This window comes from Oppia nitens, unplaced genomic scaffold (genome assembly GCF_028296485.1).
Source record: "Oppia nitens isolate AA-2021 unplaced genomic scaffold, nextdenovo-longstitch-racon4-pilon3 scaffold13_pilon_pilon_pilon, whole genome shotgun sequence".
Lineage (NCBI taxonomy): Eukaryota > Metazoa > Arthropoda > Arachnida > Sarcoptiformes > Oppiidae > Oppia > Oppia nitens.
This window is the reverse complement of record NW_026533192.1, coordinates 1,591,959-1,613,810: the sequence shown is the minus strand read 5'-3', so window position 1 is coordinate 1,613,810 and position 21,852 is coordinate 1,591,959. Positions and strand designations below refer to the sequence as shown.

At 22.5% G+C, this 21,852-nt stretch overlaps 4 protein-coding genes across 4 annotated transcripts; 3 read left to right on the top strand and 1 right to left on the bottom strand.

The window, feature by feature from the left end:
• The first annotated feature begins 349 nt into the window (after nt 1-349).
• On the top strand, nt 350-2,171 carry LOC128958214 (palmitoyltransferase ZDHHC3-like). Its single transcript, XM_054304033.1, has 6 exons — nt 350-601; nt 680-964; nt 1,283-1,344; nt 1,438-1,513; nt 1,619-1,691; nt 1,793-2,171. Exons 1-6 carry the CDS (start codon nt 480-482, stop codon nt 2,006-2,008), a joined length of 834 nt encoding a protein of 277 aa, XP_054160008.1. The 5' UTR covers nt 350-479; the 3' UTR covers nt 2,009-2,171.
• A 5,115-nt stretch (nt 2,172-7,286) lies between these two features.
• Nucleotides 7,287-8,242, bottom strand: LOC128960240 (uncharacterized). Its single transcript, XM_054306315.1, has one exon. It carries the CDS (start codon nt 8,214-8,216, stop codon nt 7,287-7,289), a length of 930 nt encoding a protein of 309 aa, XP_054162290.1. The 5' UTR covers nt 8,217-8,242.
• A 1,080-nt stretch (nt 8,243-9,322) lies between these two features.
• LOC128958138 (NADPH oxidase 5-like) lies at nt 9,323-11,578 on the top strand. The gene is made up of 3 exons (XM_054303956.1): nt 9,323-9,989; nt 10,087-10,411; nt 10,487-11,578. Exons 1-3 carry the CDS (start codon nt 9,465-9,467, stop codon nt 11,545-11,547), a joined length of 1,911 nt encoding a protein of 636 aa, XP_054159931.1. The 5' UTR covers nt 9,323-9,464; the 3' UTR covers nt 11,548-11,578.
• A 5,322-nt stretch (nt 11,579-16,900) lies between these two features.
• Nucleotides 16,901-21,697, top strand: LOC128960229 (transmembrane protein 53-A-like). The gene is made up of 3 exons (XM_054306304.1): nt 16,901-17,035; nt 17,810-18,215; nt 21,275-21,697. The coding sequence occupies exons 1-3, from the start codon at nt 16,901-16,903 to the stop codon at nt 21,661-21,663; spliced, it is 930 nt and encodes a 309-aa protein (XP_054162279.1). The 3' UTR covers nt 21,664-21,697.
• Nucleotides 21,698-21,852: the final 155 nt, after the last annotated feature.

Genomic DNA, 21,852 nt, shown 5'->3' with positions numbered 1-21,852 from the left:
AAAGATTTGCCATAAAATGATTTAATAATTTATTTAATAATCATTTCAATATTCAACCGATAATTTAATTTTATATTATGCTTTACACTACTTATTGTAATATACAGTAGTATAAGAATAAGTAAATTAATTCATTAGTAATTTTTAAAAATAATATTTCATTATATAATTATTTTTATAGACTGTATATTCTATTTCATATATAACTAATTACACAATAGTATTACAAAATATATATAATTGAATAATTAAACAAAAAAAGTAATTTTTCCCAAAAATGAATTTAAACTAACTTTAATAGTAATGATATGTTGTTTGCCTTGAAATGTTAATATACTTTATTATTGAATGTTGTATTACAGCACTAACTAAACGGTCCCTCATTTAATGCAGCAAATGCTTTGCCGTACAGTTAGGTTTTAGTACCTGAGCTTAAAGTATCGGTAATAATATGGTTATCTGAGTTATATTTATCCGTAATGACAGTGTCCCGGTCGCGGTGTGATCCGTGTGGCATCACTTGTCTAATATCCATATATTTGATTGTCATATATACTGACTATGCATTTATTCAATGGATTGTATTACCATTGGATGTGAGGTATAATTAGTAATACCAGTAATAGTATTGTTTTAATAATTGTATTAAATAGTTATAATTTGTTTTTTAATTTTATAGTTTGTGGGCAATAGTCATAAGTATAGGACTGTTTCAGTTAATCCTTTTATTGCTTGTATGGTCACACCTGAAGGCATCGATCAGCGACCCGGGAGTTGTACCGCAACCGCAACATAAAGACAACGGACAGGATCTCAGTTCAAATCATTTATTTGCTAAAAAAGATGACAACAGTGGCCACAATTGGTCGGTGTGTTCCCGCTGTCAGATGTATAGACCTCCGCGCGCACACCACTGCCGTATATGTGAGCGGTGTGTCCGTAAAATGGATCACCACTGCCCGTGGTATGCCTTTCCCAATACTAATAAATATTTATAATTTTAATGATTTAATTATGATTGTCATCTAAATTTATATTACCGTAATTTCTAATATTTATTGCAAAACGTTTTACTTATGTTATTCATAGATAATATTTTTAAATTGAATTTTTCAATGTTTTTTTAAATGTTTGTTTAACACAAAACCAGTCGTCTCCCTCACGTCCCTGTCCTCAATAACTTGATTATCTCTAACTAATATTTACCTACATTTGTTGTGTTTAATCTTAAAAATTTGACTTAATATATGAATATGATATTAAATATATATATAATTTGTAGGATTAATAACTGTGTTGGAGAACTGAATCAGAAATATTTCATATTATTTTTGGTATATACAGGTAATAAAACAATAGCTAAAATTTACTATTATTACTGTATTATACAACCAAATTATTATTGATTAAATACCTGTATATTGTATGCAAACATAGGTACTGCCTGTATATATATTTTATTATCAATTATATGGTCTTTCCTCAAATCCAAACTCGATTCTCAACAAAGAATGTAATTATAAATTAATTTAAAATTACAATTTTGCAAATAAGAGATTATAAAAATTTTATAATTGAATTTTATACCTATTTTTAAAAATTATATTTCATACATTAGGATACATACGAGTGTATTGCTCATAGAAGCCCTACTATTTGGTCTATTTGTAGTGGCAGTGCTCACTGATCAGGTAGTTTTCCAGTTATTTGTTTATCAATTTGTGAAAAGGCTTTTTTAATATTTGATTTTCAATTTAAATATTTGTTTTACTAATGAATATTCTGTATACAGATTCAGGCTATATGTGCCAATGAGACTGCTATAGACAGATACGTTAAGAGCAAAAGTCAAGACCACAAGTCATCGTCTCTGACAACAAAGACTACTAAATTGAAAGCTAAAAAGTTAATGACAGAAGTGTGTGGAACGGGACCTATGGTTTGGTGGCTGATCCCATGTGATCCCAATCACAAATATCATGCAAATAATTCACATTTTATAGTCTAATTTATTGAATATTGAATTATTTGAGGCAATTATATATTGTTAGAGTATATTATGTGTTGCAATCAATCATTAAATACAAACAACAAATTGTGATAACAATTATCAATCAAAGATGCATTGGCAAAAAAAAGTCAATTTTATTTATACATGTACATTTTTATTGTATTATATTGTTTATTAAGTTTTATTATTTTATTGTTTATATTATTTTGTGAAATAATTTTGATATACTTATTTTATGATTTAATTTTTATTATTTTATATAAGAATTAAAATTAAATAAATTTACATTAATAATTTAGTACATTAATATGACTATTATAAAATTAGTATAAAATAATGTTAGTACCGGTATATAATAACTAAAAAACACTAAAATGTAAATTATAATAAAATTTCAAAATAGATATAATAAATAAATAAAATAATGTTTTTACTTAAATTAAGTAAAATTTATTAGTTTAAAGATAATTTTGTTACATAAAAGAGTATTATTGATATTAAATTAGTTATACTACTGTATTATTGTTATTATTTATACACTATCTATTACTATACAGTATATTGATTTACACATATTTTCAGTAAATATCAATAATATAATAACATTATATACTGTATAGTGATTTTTGTTGTATATATAAAATTGAATGAATTGAATAATAATAATTTTATTTTACTATAAATATAATATAATAGTTATTAAGATTGCTGTGCTTTTATAATATCATTGATACGTTTTCTAATATACTGTATGTTGTTGTTTATAATTCATATACAGTATTAATATGTATTGTTTAAAAAATACAATTTTCTATGTACTGTAATATTGTATTCAAGCATTACATATACTAATTACTCTTTCACTATAACTTGTCAATCGATATTATAATCTTTAATGCAATATTTTATATTATATTACATAATATTAAGAGTTTTATATAATAGACAGTATAAATTTTGTTTACTAGAAAATTGTTATAACTGGTTAAGAAACTATTTTTAAAATATTAATAAGTAAACTTATATATGAAATAAAAATTTTTGCCAAATATAAGCTAGATAACACTATTAATATCAATATAAAATTGTTGCTTAAATATATGCATAAATTGTACGATAATTTCATAAAACATTTAAGACTTCAATCATTAAATCTTACAAATATTTCAAACTTTCATTTAACACATCATAACATGCATTAGGAATACATTAAATATTAGTCGATATTCGTGTTTTTATTGCTAACGGAATAACACACTTATTGATTGATTAATCCCACAAACAAATGACCTAAATATTCCTCAAAACAATCTTTTAAAAATTATAACATTTATAATAGCTTTTATATTCTATAAAATTATTAATATTTAATATAGTTTTTTAGATGCAAATTGTTTTATCTCACACAATAAACTATTTATGATAGACTTTATTTAATAAATGGAAAGTTATAGAGAATTTAAATTGACCCACATTAATGTTTTGTTATCAAATTTCTTATCAATATTATTTTAGAAATTAACATAATTTACTCTATAATTAAATATAAATTCAAATAAAAGTTTACACACAGTTTGTGTAAATATTATATATTTAAAGTCATAGATTTATAAAATAAATATTTAGATTTTAATGAAATTAAAGTAAAGTAAAGGAAAGGAAAATATTTTCATTAAAATAAATAAAAAATTAAAACAAATTCTATTAAAATAATGAAAATACTATTAATACTATTAATACTTTTAAGACAAACCCCTTTTTGAGGACAGATATATTTTGAATACAACTGTTTTTTATGCTTTAGAATTGCCGTTTGGGTTACCATTAGCTACTTTTGAGCGACTCTTCAAAGATTCTTTAAAACTATTACCACTATCATCAACATCACTACCAGTCGACTCTTTGATGAAGTATATGAGCACAAGTCCCGACACCCAAATCAAGAAGTGGATGATATGAGAAGCTGTGAACTCTTTGCTTGCAATCCATGAATTTTCAGCTAATCGGTTGTGATTGACAAACCAATGAATGATCAATACTATGATTGACATGTGAGCTATGTATCTATAATTTATGAGTACACCACCAATGACTACCAGTGCGATGGCTTCATAGAATAGTGTGTTGACTATAACCATAGACCGATTCCGTTCAAACCATTGCTTATCATAAAACTTGCCCTTTTCTTGTGTGCCCTGTTTTCTCCCTAATGTTTCGTACGATTGCAACTCTTTGACCGATTGTACGGCTATTACTATCCATAATATCATAAGTATAACAACAAAGATCACAAATAATACTTTTAACGCCAAAAACAGATGTTTTCTAAAGTCAGGCATCATTTCGATTATTGTATTCAACTATTGACACAAAGTTTCAAATTGATAACAATTTTTTGTAAAAATAATTTATGAATTTACTATTCACTAAAGTATTGACATATGTTTATCCAATTCAATGTTTAGAGAGTTAATAATTGTATAAAAGGTGATGATTTATTTTATATACAAAATTTATCCAAACTTTATATATAGGTTTTGTTACTTGTCTTTTGTTAGGTTGGTTAGTCTTATAATGTCTTTGAACTACCAGTGCTACCTTGGAAACAACCGTTTAACGCATAAATATAATAACTATTTGATTATTATTATTATTATTATTATTATTATTATTATTATTATTATTATTATTATTATTACCACAACTAAAATATTTCTACATATATTATAATAATATATATAAGGTATATTATATCATRTTTATTATATATATATAAACATACTATATATACTTTACTCTATAAAGTATTTTACTCAAATACAATTAGTGTTGGCAAAAAAGAGAAATTTATAAAATAATAGAGAAATTTCTAGAAAGTTTCTAAAAGAAATTTCTATTTATGGGATCCCCATGTTAATTTTGTTTTGTCGATATTTGTTATCTTTAACATTGTTTTTATAAGTAATATTTAAATATTAGTATCAGTATTTTAATTATTAATTAAAGTAAAAAAATTATTTATTTAATTATATTAAACTATGATATAATAAAATGGTGAATAAAATTTTACAAAACTGATTATTATTAAATAATTATAATTATTTATATAGGTATCCCATTTGTATAATATAGTATTATACAGTAATCTACATTATATAGTATAATATTATATGTATAGTATTATATGTCTCATTAATATATTTATAGTTTTACAATATCTATAGATATGGGGATCCCATAGTATAACAAAAAAGTTAAATTTCTATAGAAATTTATTCCTGAGAAACTTTCTAGAAACTTTTTCAGGGAAATTTATTAGAAACTTTCTATTTGCCCATCTCTAAATACAATACATACAATAAAAGCAAATAGTGAACAAATTCAAACTTTTCTAAAAATAACAGAAATTAAACTATTTATAAACATTTATAATTAATATTTAAAACTTTGGTCCAATTTTAATTAATTTAAGATTTAAACTTAAATTAAACTCAATTTAATAAATTGAAATTGTAAAGTATTTAAATATATATATATTTCTAATTTTATTTTTAATACAATTGTATTATAATTTGAATAAAATACAAATTACTAAAATTAAAATAGCAATGTCTGTATAATATTATTAAGTTTTATTCTTATAAATAGCTGTTATAGTAGTAAATAGTAGTCTTTTATATTATGTGTGTTTCAACATTTCAACAAATGAAATATATATTCAAATAATATAACAGAAATTGATAAATAAATCTTTAATAAAAAGTGGTTATTTTCAACATATAATCATTAATTTAATAATAATGCATAATATTAAAAAATAAATGATTTTTTGATATTTTTTATTTTATCTAACAATTAATTAAGTCAAAATAATTATGATATATTAAACTAATAAATGAATTTTGTTTTAATTATGTAAAATATATACGAAATTGCTATACAAATAACATTTGTTTGATGTTTATAAAAATATGGCAAATATAATGATTATATAGTATATTATTGTATGCAATGTACTATAGCTTATATAAACTTAGATTATATAGACTTTAATAGTTATTTCAATAAAAAAGATTATAATAAAAATAAAGGCAAATGAGTTTAAATGCATAAAAATGATTTGTGTTATGATATAAATGCGGAAATATAGAGAAAAATTCTTATATATAATAATGTTATATAATATTACAGTAAACTATATATATATATATATGTATGTTAAAAATATATATATATATATATAATAATTTTTAGTATTTATATAACTTATATATATATATTATATGCTTCAGTTTTACTCAAATATTCTTGTTATTATAGCAATTATATTAATACTTTGTCACAAATTGATTTATAAATGTTTTTTAGTCATATAAATATAATAAATTACTGAAAAGACAGAAATTTTGTTACATTTATTAATAATATGTTTAATTAATTATTTTTTAACTACAAAATTATAATTTTAATATTTCAAAATAATAGAATTGTAAAATTAGCAAAATTGTTTACACATTACAATTATTTTTAATAAAAATATGAAAAATATATTAATTAAATTAACTTTTTATTATATACTGTATTTATACAATGCATATGTTATTGAACTCTTCTATTTGCAAATATCTCACAATATAAAGAATAATTGATTATTAAAGACATTTTTATTATAATCACTTATATTTATTATTTTTATATAACATACAGTATTAGTGGTGTCTTGACTTATGATAAATACTTTATGTTAATTTAATTAATTTTAAATTTAATAATTTTATTTCTTAATTTTCATATAATAACTTATAATGCATTTATTATTAAAAGCATGTAATGTAAATGTTAATAGTAGTATATGTCAAAATATTAATTATTTGTATACTGTTAAGCTGTATATATTTGCCATTCACCTCATTATATGATAATTTATGGCATTAAACATTTATATATATAAATTAAATTAAATATTTTTGTTGTTAAATATTAAACATTGAGTTCAAAATTCTTAGATTCAGATATATTTTAAATTGTTTTGTTTATCAAATAAAAAATAAATAATTAATTAATAATTAATATAACATATAAATAAAACTCAGATATGATGATATTTCATTAAAAATTTATAAGATTTTAATGAATATTGATATTTTAAAAACAATTATAATTATAAATGGAATTTTTTGATAATAAATTTATTTTTTTGAAATCTTTATATACAAAATAATTTTTCATTTAAATTTAATATAAAATTGGAAATTTATGATAATATTTAGTTAATTTAATTAAAGATGATGGCACTCATACGGGCAATTGCATACCTGTCCTCTCGACAATCAGCAAAATTGATACCACATGTCTCACAAACTCCATTAAAGGCTAATGTATAGCCAAGAATGGCTCCGCTATGTATGATATCAACACTCGCGGGTTTGTTGGGATCGTTCTCCAGAATCGGTGACTTCACAGACGGGGCCTCATTGTTGGGGTTCATCTTAGTTTGTTGACAGATAGTTTCGCACGTGACACGTGCATAGCATGTACTCAAGTTTGCCAAATCAAGAAAACGCATCGATTGATGCAAATATATCATATCGGAAGGCATATCACCTTTGGGTGCGTTTTCCTCAAAAAGAGTCACATTTTTATCAATAAGCTCTTTGTATAAGTTATTGGTTCGGATGGTATACTCGTATTGCATAGCAGAGCACTGGGAGTGTAATTGCATGCAAACATCGCACCGTTTGTTTCGTCCCAATTCCATGCCTTTACGTCCGGACTCGTAAAAGCTGCGGACATATTGCGGCAAATCCTCCAAACCGTCAAACTCTTGTGTGTCTTCCGGCGATTCTTTGACCAATTCTTTAGCAATTAATTCACACTTTTCTTCGCAGTTAAATCTGTCCATACATTCACTCATATTTGCCTCATTCATGACCGCCAGGTTCTGTATGAAGAGTTCAGACACACGAATAGTTGGCCGTATAATCGTATTGTTGACATCACGCTTAGCCCGACCGCCAAACAAATCGACGTAATGCTGTTGAATAACTACCGGTTCAAAAGTGGTATTGTTTGTCTCTTTAGGCTCACACTCGACACCAACATTACCATCAATTGACTCAACAGCTGTACAGTTGGTCTCAATAACTGGCGAACAGTCAATCAATTGGATAATTACTGCAACTAATGCTATATATTTGAAATACATTTTAACTAATAATTTATAAGTCACTGTTAAGTTAAAATTTAAGTGATTTATTGGATACAGTTACTAAAATTAGCTAAAATTTATTTTTCAATCTTGCTTTTATAGTTGATTTCATTTATACTATATTATTGTATTTATGGTTATATTTCCTATTTGATTGTCTATTTATGGCATCAATTGGGTGACCCGGTCAACAATATCATTATTAAGCCTCATAAATAATCTTTAGTGGACAGTTAGTCCATATAGTAGACTATATACTGTATAGTATGATAGACTACATATTAGTATAATTAATAGTAATAATAACGGATTAGATTTCGGTGTCGTTAATCTTTTGTCTAAATATGTTTAAAGGGGTCTCTACTGGGGGAAAGTTTTCATAAAAAGTAGACAAACAATTTCAATTTCATTTTGAAATTAAGTACAGTATATGCTATATGATATCAATTGGTTTATTTTACTTTGAATTTCATTTGTAATCAAAACCCAATTTTTCTATTACTGCAAAACTATAGTTAAAATAGAAATCTGGAAAAACTAGTTCACAATTTGTTTAATTAGTGGAGAAATTTTGGATTATTAATTAAATAGAATATCTATTGATTTAAGTACACACACTGTATATACACTATTATTATTTGTACAAAAAAAGAGTGAGTCATTAAATTATTTAATTTGAATGAGATTTCAAGTTTGCCTAAAGTTAGAAAATCTATTGAAAAAAATCAATGAGATATTTGACCTAAAAATTAGGTTTCAAATCAATTACAACATTAATATCTACTGTACTGATGTCATATAAAGTTTATATTTTATTGATACTGTATATAAATTTGCTAAAAAGTTTTTTTTTAATTAATACTAAATATTTTATTTGATCTAATCAGTTTGTATAACAATAAAAAATTCACATGAAATATAAAATCAATAAATTACTGAAACATTTTTTTTTTGTTGACAATTTTTAGCAACATTTGCTAAAAAAGATTAAATAATATTTCCATTGCTATTATACCATTACTAATATATTAAAATTTATTATAAATAACTTAGTATTAAGTAGAGTACATAAAGTAAAATAAAAGTATAGCAAATAATCAATTAATCAAACATTTAAAGTATTGAGTTTGAACTTCATTTTATAGTTATTTTTTAATTAAATTACTATTTACTGTATTACAAACAAAAAGCAATTTTTTGAAGTATAATAAATATTGTAAATAGTTTTTGTCAAATAAAATAAAAATGACTTCAATTTTTCTGAAACTTAACTGGAATTACATCCGAAATAATATACAAAGTGTTGTCTTTTTGTGGTTATTAATAGTATTTAATTTGATTTTATTCATTTATCGGGCCTATGAGTACCGACAGTCGGGATGGCTAGTAATGATGGCCCGGTCTAATGGCCAGTGCCTTAATTTTATGTGTGCCTTCATAATAGTATGTGTGCTGAGAAAATCCATTACAAAGTTGAGATCAATTGGATTGAGTGAATTTCTGCCACTCGATCATTACGTTTATTTTCACAAACTGATGGGTTGGCTCATTGTCTTCTACAGTATCTTTCACACTGTAATGCATGTCATGAACTTCAGATATCTGTCCCAAACGACACCCATTTCTTGGTCACAGTATTTGTTTTCTACAAGACTTGGCATTGGATGGATTGGTGGGGCCGCGTGTCTAACTGGATGGTTATTATTGATTATACTAATGGTAATGATGATACCGGCGCAACCATTCATGAGAAGATCTGGTTATTTTGAAGTAGGATTTTTAAAATATTTTTGTAAAATTGCTAAAATATGTTAAACTATTTTTATATTGATATTTATATTAATTAGATATTTTCTCTGATTAATAGGTCTTTTATTATTCACATCTACTTTATATACCATTTTATATTTGTCTCTTCATTCACGGCCCGAAATTTTGGAAATGGTTTTTATGTCCACTAATTGTGTTTGTGAGCGAATGGATAACTAGGATAACCAAGACTTGGTCGGGTGATCGCGGCCTTACTTACATTGAACAGGGAGTTGTATTGCCCTCCCGTGTTATTCAACTAATTGTTAAACGTCCGGTTAATTTTTATTTCCGACCCGGAGATTACATTTATGTTCAAATCCCTACTATTACACCCTATGAATGGCATCCATTGACTATTAGTAGTGCACCCGAACAATCAGGTAATACATTACATAATACTTTATTTGATGTCTTTATTACTATTTTAAAACAATTATTTGATTTAATATTTTTAGATATTCTTTGGCTTCATATCCGTGCTGTGGGTGAATGGACTAATCGTTTACATAACTACTTTAATACTGAGGGAACCATTAAAGCTAGTCTTATATTAGAAAAGCGAATCTCTCAGATAAGCACCAGAAGTTCAATTGAAAATAGTAGTAATCGTATTGTTGATGATAATGACGATACAAATCATTCACCACTTAGAAGAACTAAAAGTTCTATTACTTTGAATACAAGACAAACCCAATCGTTGAACAATCTATATATGAATGCTAAGGTTATGGTACTCCCTGTGCCCGTTGACTGTAATGAGTTTGGTTGTGGAAAACTAGCATTAATTGAGAGGAAAAAGAAAGACATTGAAATGGCTGCTTCTCCTATCAATAAAGTATCGTTTAGATCACTGACCAAATTAAGATCTTCGCCAACAAAAGATATTATCCTAAAGAATGCCATAATTTTAGACAAACCATTGAAAGTACGTTTGGATGGACCGTATGGATCGCCCTCTTCTCATATTTTTCATACACAACACGCTATACTTATAGCCACAGGTATTGGAGTGACACCGTTTGCCAGTATATTACAGTCAATTATGCTCCGATACATTGAGGCTAAACGTGACTGTCCAAAGTGTGCTCACAGTTGGTCTGATCCTATACCACCTAATGTTATGAAACTTAAAAAAGTTGATTTCATGTGGATTAATAGGGATCAGACAAGTTTTGAATGGTTTGTCACACTGTTGTCTGAGTTAGAGAAACAACAAGAGGAGTGGCGCGAAACAGAAAGGTTTCTCGATATACATATGCATATAACTCAAGGAACTTATCAGCAAAGGAGGTCCAGTATTCAGGTGACCGGTCCTATCAGTAACGAAACTCAAGACATGAGAGCAGCCCTCACATGGCATAAGGGAAGACCCGATTGGAACAAATTCTTCAAAAATATGGCCGATAAGAAAAAAGGTAGAATTACTGTGTTTTTCTGTGGCCGACCAGATCTGGCCCGAAGTCTCCGACATATTTGCACTCAATTTGGATTTCAGTTTAGAAAAGAAATATTTTAGTTATTTTTAATGATATTTACTTTTATATAATATTTGTTAAATTATGTAAATATTATCAGTGTTTAAAATATTTTTATTTTTTAAAGTTTAATGTTTTTGTAACAAATTAATATATTGAAAATGTTTTTTGATTTTATTTTAATAAATTAGATTATATATTAATAAATGTTTTAATAAATAATTTTGTTTTCTATGAAATACTGTACTAAATAATCATTTTAATAAGAAAGTTTATAAATGTTATTGAAATTAAATTTTTTATTACCAAATAATTATATAATGCTTCACTTTATTATATATTTATATTATTTACATATTCTATAAAATGTGTTGTAATCTTATTATTAAGATAAACAGTATTTGAAATTATACATTGTTTTAGCATATTTTTTAAATAATAAATAAATATATATACCGTTATATATTTGCTGTTATATTTATAGAACTGGCTAATATAATTCTATTGATTTATTTTACTCTAAATATTATATAAATTTTGATTTATTTATTTCCCATTTGAAAATATACTATAATTATTTATTTTTCTCATAAATCTTAATAAATGATAAATAGTTGTACAGTAATACCATAATTGCATTTTGTCTGAATGTTTTGGTTTTTTGTATTTCAGGAAAAAGTTTTAGATTTTATGGATAACTTAAATAATAATTTTCTATATAATAAACTAAATAATTTAAAATACAGTACATTTCAATAGTCATTAACTAATTCTTTAATGTTTTAAACAGTTATAAAATAAAACGTGTAGTCATAATATAAAAATATATACTATAAATAATATAAATAATATACTGTATGTCTATTATTATATTTTGTATAAACTTTATGCCATAAAAATGCCTATATATTAATAATAAATATTTGAATCAAATACAACAAAAATGAAAATTATTTAAATAATAAAAATATATTAGATAATTATATTAATATGTTTTTAACTAATAGATATTTATTATAATTACCAAAAAAGTGGTACATAAAACTAACGCATATTTTTAAAATTTAATTTTGTTTACTTTAAAAATTTGTTGCAATTTAATTAGCAAATTTAAAGTTTATCAATAATATTATTTGAAAATATTTTACATTACATTGAATTTAAGGGCATTTATAGGGTGGGATTACTTGTCCTTCTTCGAGTTGGTCAGGAGTGATGACTGGCTTTCCGGGACAACAGTGGGTACAGGTCTCGACCTCAACGCCATACGCCTTATTACTGCAAAAATAATTACAAGTACTTCCGCCACACTTGCGATCAATAGTGACGAGACCGCCGCCGACCCGAGTAATGTCAACCGCGCAATATCTGCTCGTTTGAGAGCATGCGGTCAGATATTCAATGTCGGCGGCCGTAAAATTTTTGGCCGGATTATAGCACAGGTTATTGATGTCCAAACTTCGGGGTTTGTTTGTAGCAAAAGTTACTGAACAGAAGTAACAATTGGTTCGTTGAACAGTTGATTCTTCGGGAAACGGTTGTCGTCCCCGTTGTTGTCGAGTTCGTGGACGTGGTTTCAACTTTGGTTTCGATTTACGGCTATCTGTTGGTCCTCTTTGACCTAAATTTATAAAATAATTGACTTTATCTTAAGTAAGTTTTTTCTTTGTAATCTTAATTTATTTTTTAAACGAAGCATACAGTAGTGTGCGGTAAAATAATAATAATAAATTAAATATTACATAAAACAAAAAATAATTTTTTTATTATAATAAAAATATAATAATTTTTAATCTAATTTAATCTTTAAAAAATAAAAAAAAATTATCTAATAAAAATAATTTTCATTTAATGCTAACCAAAATCATGAAATTCTACTTAATATCAAAGTTATAATTATATTAATATATAAAATTTATTTGTATAAGTTATAATATACAATAATTTATTATTTAGTTTTATCATTCAATTGTTTTGTTACTATTTTTACTCACACTTCTCTAACAAATAAATATGAGAATAAAGTTTAGATTTTCTAACAATTATATTTCTATAATAATTATTAGTATATTATAATAAATTATTTTATAGTATTAAAATGTTAACTTATAAAAATAGTTATAATAAATGACTTTAAACAGTTTCTTTCAAAATTTCATTCAATGAAACTTATTTAATAGTGTAAATGAAAATGGGGTAATATTACACCGCAAGTATATAACAATAAAAAATATTTTTAACTATAGATTTATATTTAATTTGTATAATAATTTAAATCTATTTATCTTTACTTTATAGATTAAGTAAAATTTTGTGAATATAATAAAATTATTTAGTGGATATCTATCATTTTTTCATTTATTTAAACTATACGTTTAAATTAATAATTACAATAATAATTATATATATTATAATTATATAAATATTATTTCGACAACACTTTATTATAAAACAGATTATACAAAATACTTACTTATTACAGATTCATATAAAATACACACAACAATAAAGGCAATCAAATGTTGTTTAAGTTTTAAAGTCATTATTATTCAGTTATTATTATTATTATTTAAGGAAATAATTAAGATAACTATGTTTATAAAAATATTATACATTATTATCCATAAAGCGAAATAACAAATAATAATAATATTCAGCAATTTTAATAATAATGATAATAACTCTATATTCTTGTTTTGTTTTAAGTCTATTATAATAATTAAATTTTATAAATAGTAATTAGTGTATAAAATTTTGATAAAAACATTTTATATATGGATTTCACTTTTACTAAAAATTCAAATTATTGCTAATTTAATTAGTTTTTAGTTTGTTGTTGACTTACGGTCTATTAAATCCTATAGACAGTCATGAAATTGATTGATTGGTACGATCGCCAGTCTCACAGTACTTTCAAATTAATATTTATTACTCCATAATAAGCAATAAAATTAGGCTATATTTCTATTGATATCTATATTTATTTAATTAAAAAACTAATTTTATTAACATATAAAAAATGAGAATATAATCGTTTAATGCAATCATTCAAATAATAAATCATTTAATAATTCAAATAAAATTAGTCTGTTTTCCTGATGGCAAAATATATACTAATAATATTAAGTAATATTATTAATAAATACAAAATTACCAATTCACATAAAAAATAATTATTTTTATATTTACAATTAAAAGTTATAATACGAGATTTTGTATATTATTTATTTACAAATACAATAATTTATCATTTGAAATAAAAATTAATATAAATACTATATACAAAATTTTTTATTATTTGCATTATTATTTTTTAGTCAATAGGAAATAAAAAGCAAAAAAGTTTTATTTTTGTTATTCATGTGTTTTAAAATAAGATTTTAAATATTTTTTAATGGATTACAATGGCGATCATTTTATTAAACAATACAATTATTAAAAAAAACATTAAATATTTAGGACTTTTGAGTAACAATTTGTATAATACAAATGTTTAACGAAAATTACAACCAATATTGTTATTGAAATGTCATTATTCATAAATTGTTATTTTATTTACTTTTTTTAAACATAAGTATTATGAATATAACATAAGATAAAATTATAACAAATTGTTAGAAACATTGTTTCAAATGATTGAGTGGCAAATAAACAAAAATAATTTTTACAATAATTATTTTGTCTGAAAATTATTTACTGTTAAAATAAAGTTAACATAACTGAAAAGCTAAAATAGACTAAAAATCTTTATGTCTAAAATATTTTTAGCAAAGTTTTGCAATTAATAAACAGTAAATATGAATTGTTTATATATATATTGTGTGAATATATCTAAAACTATAAATAGATAACTAATAAATAAAAGGACAAAAATATGAAAACAGGTGTGGGATTGGATTTCATATAATCTCTGCGGAATGGCTTTATATTACACTTACTGTTAATAAAACAGTAACACAAGTGTTTGTATACTACAAGTGTTTGATATCACTAAAAGAAAGTCAATTAGTGGACCTGTTTTTATATACTATGAAATAAAGGCTTGACTGGTCCTCTGGTAAAGATTTACCCAAATATGAGGTTCATATCTATGCTTTTACTTACATTATACTGTATATACTTTATAACTGATTTTTATGTGACATCAAAAATAGCCTGAAGTTCACAAAACTAGTTCCTAATAGAAGTATACGATTTGATATTTTTTGGTATACCTGTTATATGCCGTTATATTACAGCAACTTTTACAGAGATATACAGTATATATATATATAAATATAAATAAATTCTTATTTTTTGACTTCCATTTTAAATCTTAAGTTTATATCATACATATATATATAATAGTTATATATATATATGTATTAGTTAAAAACTGATTTTTACTATGTTTTATATAATGAAATTTACTAAATTCATTTATACTTTGGAAACGTGATAATTACAAATTTTATAATTATTTAATAATTTATAACTTTTTAAATAATTATATGTATATTTTATAAATAGTTTTTAATGCATTGTAAAGTCGCTATCATTAAATCAAGATTCAGATATTGATGATATATAAATTCAATGCTAATCAATGTCATTTCAAGTTATATGATATAAAGATTATATAATATTTAAAATTATATAAAGGTTTTTTGTAATGTCATAAAATGTTTATTTATTATTTGTGAAAAACTGGAAAAATGTTTTGTAAATTTTATGTATTCAATGTTTTATATAAAGTGTATTTTGTGTAATAAATTGTGTGACTATTTGTTTTGTGAAGTAAACACATGAGCTTTTAATTAAATTTTAATTCATATTGACTTTCATCCAATGGATTCAATAATTTTTGTTTGCATTTCATTTTTATTATCATTATTTCTAATTTATCACCGAAGGTATGACTAATACAAAAATAATTTCTTTATTATTATCTAAAAAACTAAACAATTTAACCATATTTTTTATTTACACCAACGAGTCTACGTATATTTATTTTACTTTTTAATAAATATTAAAATAATGGTTAAAATTTTTATATATAATTTACAATATTTACTTTAAATATAAAATATATGTTTAGTTTAATTGCCGGATCTGTCGCTTTATTTGCCCAAATAGTTTGATAAGTTTTATTAAAAACTACTTATTTTCATGTTATTTAAAAATAACTTTTCATTTCCTCTATAGTTATGTTGAATTTCATATTTAGTTCAACTTTTGCTTTAAACTAAATAATTTATTCAATAATTTCTATCAGTAATTAAACGTATTTGAAAAGTAAAAGTTTGCATTATTTTACATTTTTTAAATTTTATAACACTATAAAAATTATTTATAAATAAATATATATGTATATAATAATAATTATTTTATTTGAATAAGCATAATCGCAAATTAATGTCATCAAAATTATCAGTTTTGACACTTATAATAAAACGACAAATATTATGTGATAATTACTATTTTAGGGCAACGAGTAGAAAGTCAATTATTAAATTCAACAATTATACAACATTTTCACATCAAAATCAAGTAAGTATTTTTAAATTATTTATTTTTTCAATAAAGCTTAAGGATTATATTTCATAGTAGGAGTTAATAAATTTATAATAGAGATTAAAAGCTTTTTAATTAATAATTTTATGAGTATTAATTTTCAAATGCTTTATTATTTTTTAATATTTAGTTTTATTTAAAATATATTACTTCAAACATTTCATTTCTCAATATTCATTTAGCATACAAAATAATAATTACGTTTATAATATTCAAATAGATTTTTTTCCTAAAATTAACATACATTTAATTGTATGTTAACTATAATTAATATAATAATAATAAATTACTTTTATTTTCTTTGATTTTATTTGAGTAAAATATTTATGATATAATCTAAACAAATGTAATTATAACATATATCTATAAATAATTTTAAATGTTTATTTAATAAATGCTTAATAATATATTGACAATATTAATTTCTAACATTTAGTTTTAGTTAATAAAGTGGTAAATATTTAAAAAAATTATGCAAATTTGAAAAATCACATAAAAATAAAAATATTAATATTTTATTGATTTATTTAAGCTGATTTACCGTTTAACTAATTACCTGATCAATTATGAATAAAATAAATTAAAAAATGACAAGTAAGTGACAATTTGTTAATAATTGTCATTAATTATTCTAACAATTAGATCAATCGATAAGTTTGTATATAATAGACAATTAGTCTTTTATTTATTGATATTGTATTACATTTATATTAAACGCTTATATTAACTTTATAAACATTTATATACCAGAGCCAACTTCAAAAGGAAAAGTTGTCAATAAGTCAAAACCTAACATTTTATTCATGTGAAGATAATCACAGTGAGGACAGGGATGTCAAAAGACAACTACTTGTGCTGTTTGCGTGGCTTTTTGCCAAAGAAAGACATTTGGATAAATATCGCAAACTATACATACAAAAAGGTTTTGATGTACTGACTGTTAAGATACAAGTACTTGACTTTCTTATACCGAGTCGGGGCAGTCATATCGTGGCACAGGATATCGTCAATTTTCTCAAAGATAACGAAACAAAATATTCAACATTTATATTTCATGCCTTTTCTGTGGGCGCCTACCAAATGGGGGAAGTGTTTGTCCACTTACAAAAATATGAAAACCAAACGGTTCACCACAAAACACAACAATCCCTTAAAGGTATTGTCATTTAGATATAATTATCTGTATATTACATAATTATATATATACTGTATTATCAATTTAATAAATAAGTAATTTTAATAACTCTCAATAAAAATTGTGTTTTCAAGTTAAAATATTAAACTTTGAACATCATTAGAAAGTGTTAAAATTTAGATAAAATTATCATTATTATAAATTTGTTAGTTTTCTTATTATTAATATTACTAATATTAAGTTTAATGCAAATGTAAAATCCTTGATAATTATTGATTTTTTAATCGTATATTTGAAGGGTTTATGTCAAAGAATATTATTATTAAAATCAATACAATATTTTTCTAAAATAAAAAATCATAATTTAAAAACAAATTACAATAAAATATAAAATGATTTTATCTAAAATAAAAATTGTCATTGAATTATACAATATATATATATATATCATATATATAGTATATAATTTTTATGAAATTATGAAAAGCTTTAATATTGATTTAATTTTGTGACAATTTTAGAATTTGACCTAAAATTTTAGTAAATCATTTTAAATACACTTACTTACAGTCAAACTGTTGGTAAAACTTGTAAATAATTAAGAAAATATAATGAATAAATAACTGGTATAATTAAAATTAATAACTAAAATAAATAAACTAAATTGCAAAATTTATAAACTTTTGCAAAAATTATTCATTATTTCTATAAAAAATAGTCTTAAAATTAATAGTCAGTATACAGTGTATACTATACACTAATTCAAAGTACAGTAAAACTTATATTGAATATTTCAAAAGTCATAATTTTATGTTATCTTATTTAAAGAGATTGTAATTTTGTTGAATGTTTTACCATATTATTAAATTATTAAACCATAGCATAAATCACAATATTATTTGTCTAATAAAATAAGTTACAGTATTTGTATTAAACATGTGTTATTAATAGTGTATTGATTAATAGTTTTTTATACTCTATTAAATAGTTGTTATAATAGTTGCTAAAAAAAGTCAAATAGTTGTTAAAATAGTTATTTAAACTGTATTAAATAGTTGTATATAGTTGACAAAAAAGCCAAATAGTTATTGAAATAGTTATTTATTTTCTTATAAATATTTCAACTGATATATAATTCACTTATTTTCAGCATATTTACAAAAATGGTTTATATAAATAAACTAATTATTTCTATTGTTAAAAAAGTAATATGAGTTGATAACAGTTTACACATTTTATATAATTTATATAACTATTACTTTTTGTTTTTACATATATTTGTGCAATATTTTATAATTTAATGCTTATATTTATCAAAATCAATGAAATAATTATTTATAAGTTTTTATAATTGCTAACCCAACAAATAGTTATTTATAGTTATAATAAAATTTCGGAAATAGCGTCCACTGGTCAACTTCGGTGGACATACTAAGTCCCAGTTATAAGCGTTGAACCGACAAAATAATTTTTTTAGTTGGAAATCAAGACACTAGTTATTAATATAATAAACATTACTCTTTATATAGCACTATATATATATAAATATATATATCTAAACTTTATAATAAAAATTAGAAATATTTTATTAACTATTAAAAAATACTTTCATATATATGTTTTTAGTTTTTATTGAAGTTAATAATTAATTAATTTTAGTATTAATTATTATATAGTTTTTTCAGAAATTTGATGAAGTTAAAATATTTTATTTTTAATGTCTAATAAATTTGAAATATTTTGAATTAATTCTTATACTAGATATTAGCGATAAAATGTAAAATAAATATTTTAAATTTTATTTAATTATATTTATTGATTTGATTAAATTTTTGATAGAAATCTTTATTAAAATATTTCTATTAATATAAAATGCTAAACTGATTATCTTTTTAATTTATTAATCATTATTATTAAAGTAACAAAAAAGTTATTTATCTTAAGATATTTAAAAGTTAATTGAATAGTTAATCAATAGTTCAAAATATTAAATATCATTAACAATCATTAATAAAAACTCAAAAAGAGTTAAAATCTTGTTATATAAATAATATAACATTAAAATTACTAAATTTACTATTAAATACTTATTTATTATTATTATTATTATTATTATATATATATATATATATATTATTATTATTATTATATATATATATATATAATATATTATATCAGGGTTGCAAAAGATTTCAGGGGGTATAGAGTGGGTGTAGCATTTTTATTGCATTTTATAAACAACAATTTTTTCCAAATTTTTGTAAATTCCCTATAATTTCCCTTTAATCTCCCAATAAGTTCCCAATAATTTTTCTAAAATTAAATATATGATAAACATTTAGTACTTGAAAAATTACAATGATTGCAATCTAAAAATTAAAAATATTGTATTATTTAATAATTATTAAGTTTAAAAAATAATAGTAGTAAAATAAAAAATAATAGACTAATAAAACTTATATAAATACAATATAAATAACTAATTTAGGGATATAACTTACTAGCATATTATAAAGTTTAAAAATACATAAATAAAATTGTCATATACTGTATAAACAAATAATAACACAAAATATTATAATAAAATTTATATTAAAAGTCTTAGTTTTCAATTTTTTATTATTGAAATATAAAATAACGGAATAAAAAGAGAAAATAAAAATATTTGCTTTATTTTCCGGGAAAATTGAAATGAATTTATTAGTGAACCTTTCTTCTTTGGGCTATTTACCGAACTCTACATATATAATATATCTTAATTTTTAGTATTTTAAAAGCATATTTTGCGTTAATTAATAAATACTTTTATTTTTAAGTTGAAATTTTTTATTGTTATGTTATACAAAATATATATTTTAAATAATGAAATATTGATGTAATTAATTATTTGTTTAGTATTTAACTAGTTTTACTATTTTTATTTTGTATACATATTATACAATATTATTATATATAAAATGCTACTATAATAATACTATATATAAATAAAACTTATTAATATACCATTTAAATATTTAGCATAAATAATATTAATATTAAAATTTATTAGATATTATTATACTATAATATTTGATTTAAAGGTATTGTTTACGACTCGGCTATTGATGTGAATGAGGCGGCAATGGGTTTATCAAAAGCGTCGACCAATAACTCCATTCTTCAGAAGTTTATATCGACGGCAATGAAAACACATTTAAAGATATTTTACAACTGCTGTACCAAACACTACATTCTGTCATCAAATTCAATACATAGGCCTGACTTCAAGTGTCCTATTCTGGTATTGTTGTCCCGAAACGATGAAGTGGCCAATCATGTCAACACATTCAAGACTATTGAAGGCTGGAAGGCATCCGGTGTTAAAGTGTTTCATAAATGTTGGGAAAACTCACCACATGTTAGTCATTACTTCAAATATCCTCAAGAATATCAAACACTGATCGAAACATTCCTCAAGAATATCAACTGAAAATACGTAACAATTGTGTTGACATACGACTGTCCACATAACTAACTCAATTGCATTTATTGTTTAATTTTTTAAAAATATTATACAAATATTTGAAGACTTGTTTAATTAAAATAATATTTATAACATTTTATATATTTTTACTTTATATTTATACTAATATTTATATAAAATCATTTTTATTTAAAC

Coding starts and splice junctions, on each gene's coding strand:
- LOC128958138 (XM_054303956.1), top strand. CDS start 9,465: ATGACTTCAATTTTTCTGAAACTTAACTGGAATTACATCCGAAATAAT. Junction 9,990..10,086: donor GAAGATCTGGTTATTTTGAA/GTAGGATTTTTA, acceptor TCTGATTAATAG/GTCTTTTATTATTCACATCT. Junction 10,412..10,486: donor TAGTGCACCCGAACAATCAG/GTAATACATTAC, acceptor TAATATTTTTAG/ATATTCTTTGGCTTCATATC.
- LOC128960240 (XM_054306315.1), bottom strand. CDS start 8,216: ATGTATTTCAAATATATAGCATTAGTTGCAGTAATTATCCAATTGATT.
- LOC128960229 (XM_054306304.1), top strand. CDS start 16,901: ATGTCATCAAAATTATCAGTTTTGACACTTATAATAAAACGACAAATA. Junction 17,036..17,809: donor CATTTTCACATCAAAATCAA/GTAAGTATTTTT, acceptor TTTATATACCAG/AGCCAACTTCAAAAGGAAAA. Junction 18,216..21,274: donor AACACAACAATCCCTTAAAG/GTATTGTCATTT, acceptor TTTGATTTAAAG/GTATTGTTTACGACTCGGCT.
- LOC128958214 (XM_054304033.1), top strand. CDS start 480: ATGACAGTGTCCCGGTCGCGGTGTGATCCGTGTGGCATCACTTGTCTA. Junction 602..679: donor GTATTACCATTGGATGTGAG/GTATAATTAGTA, acceptor TTAATTTTATAG/TTTGTGGGCAATAGTCATAA. Junction 1,345..1,437: donor ATTATTTTTGGTATATACAG/GTAATAAAACAA, acceptor ATGCAAACATAG/GTACTGCCTGTATATATATT.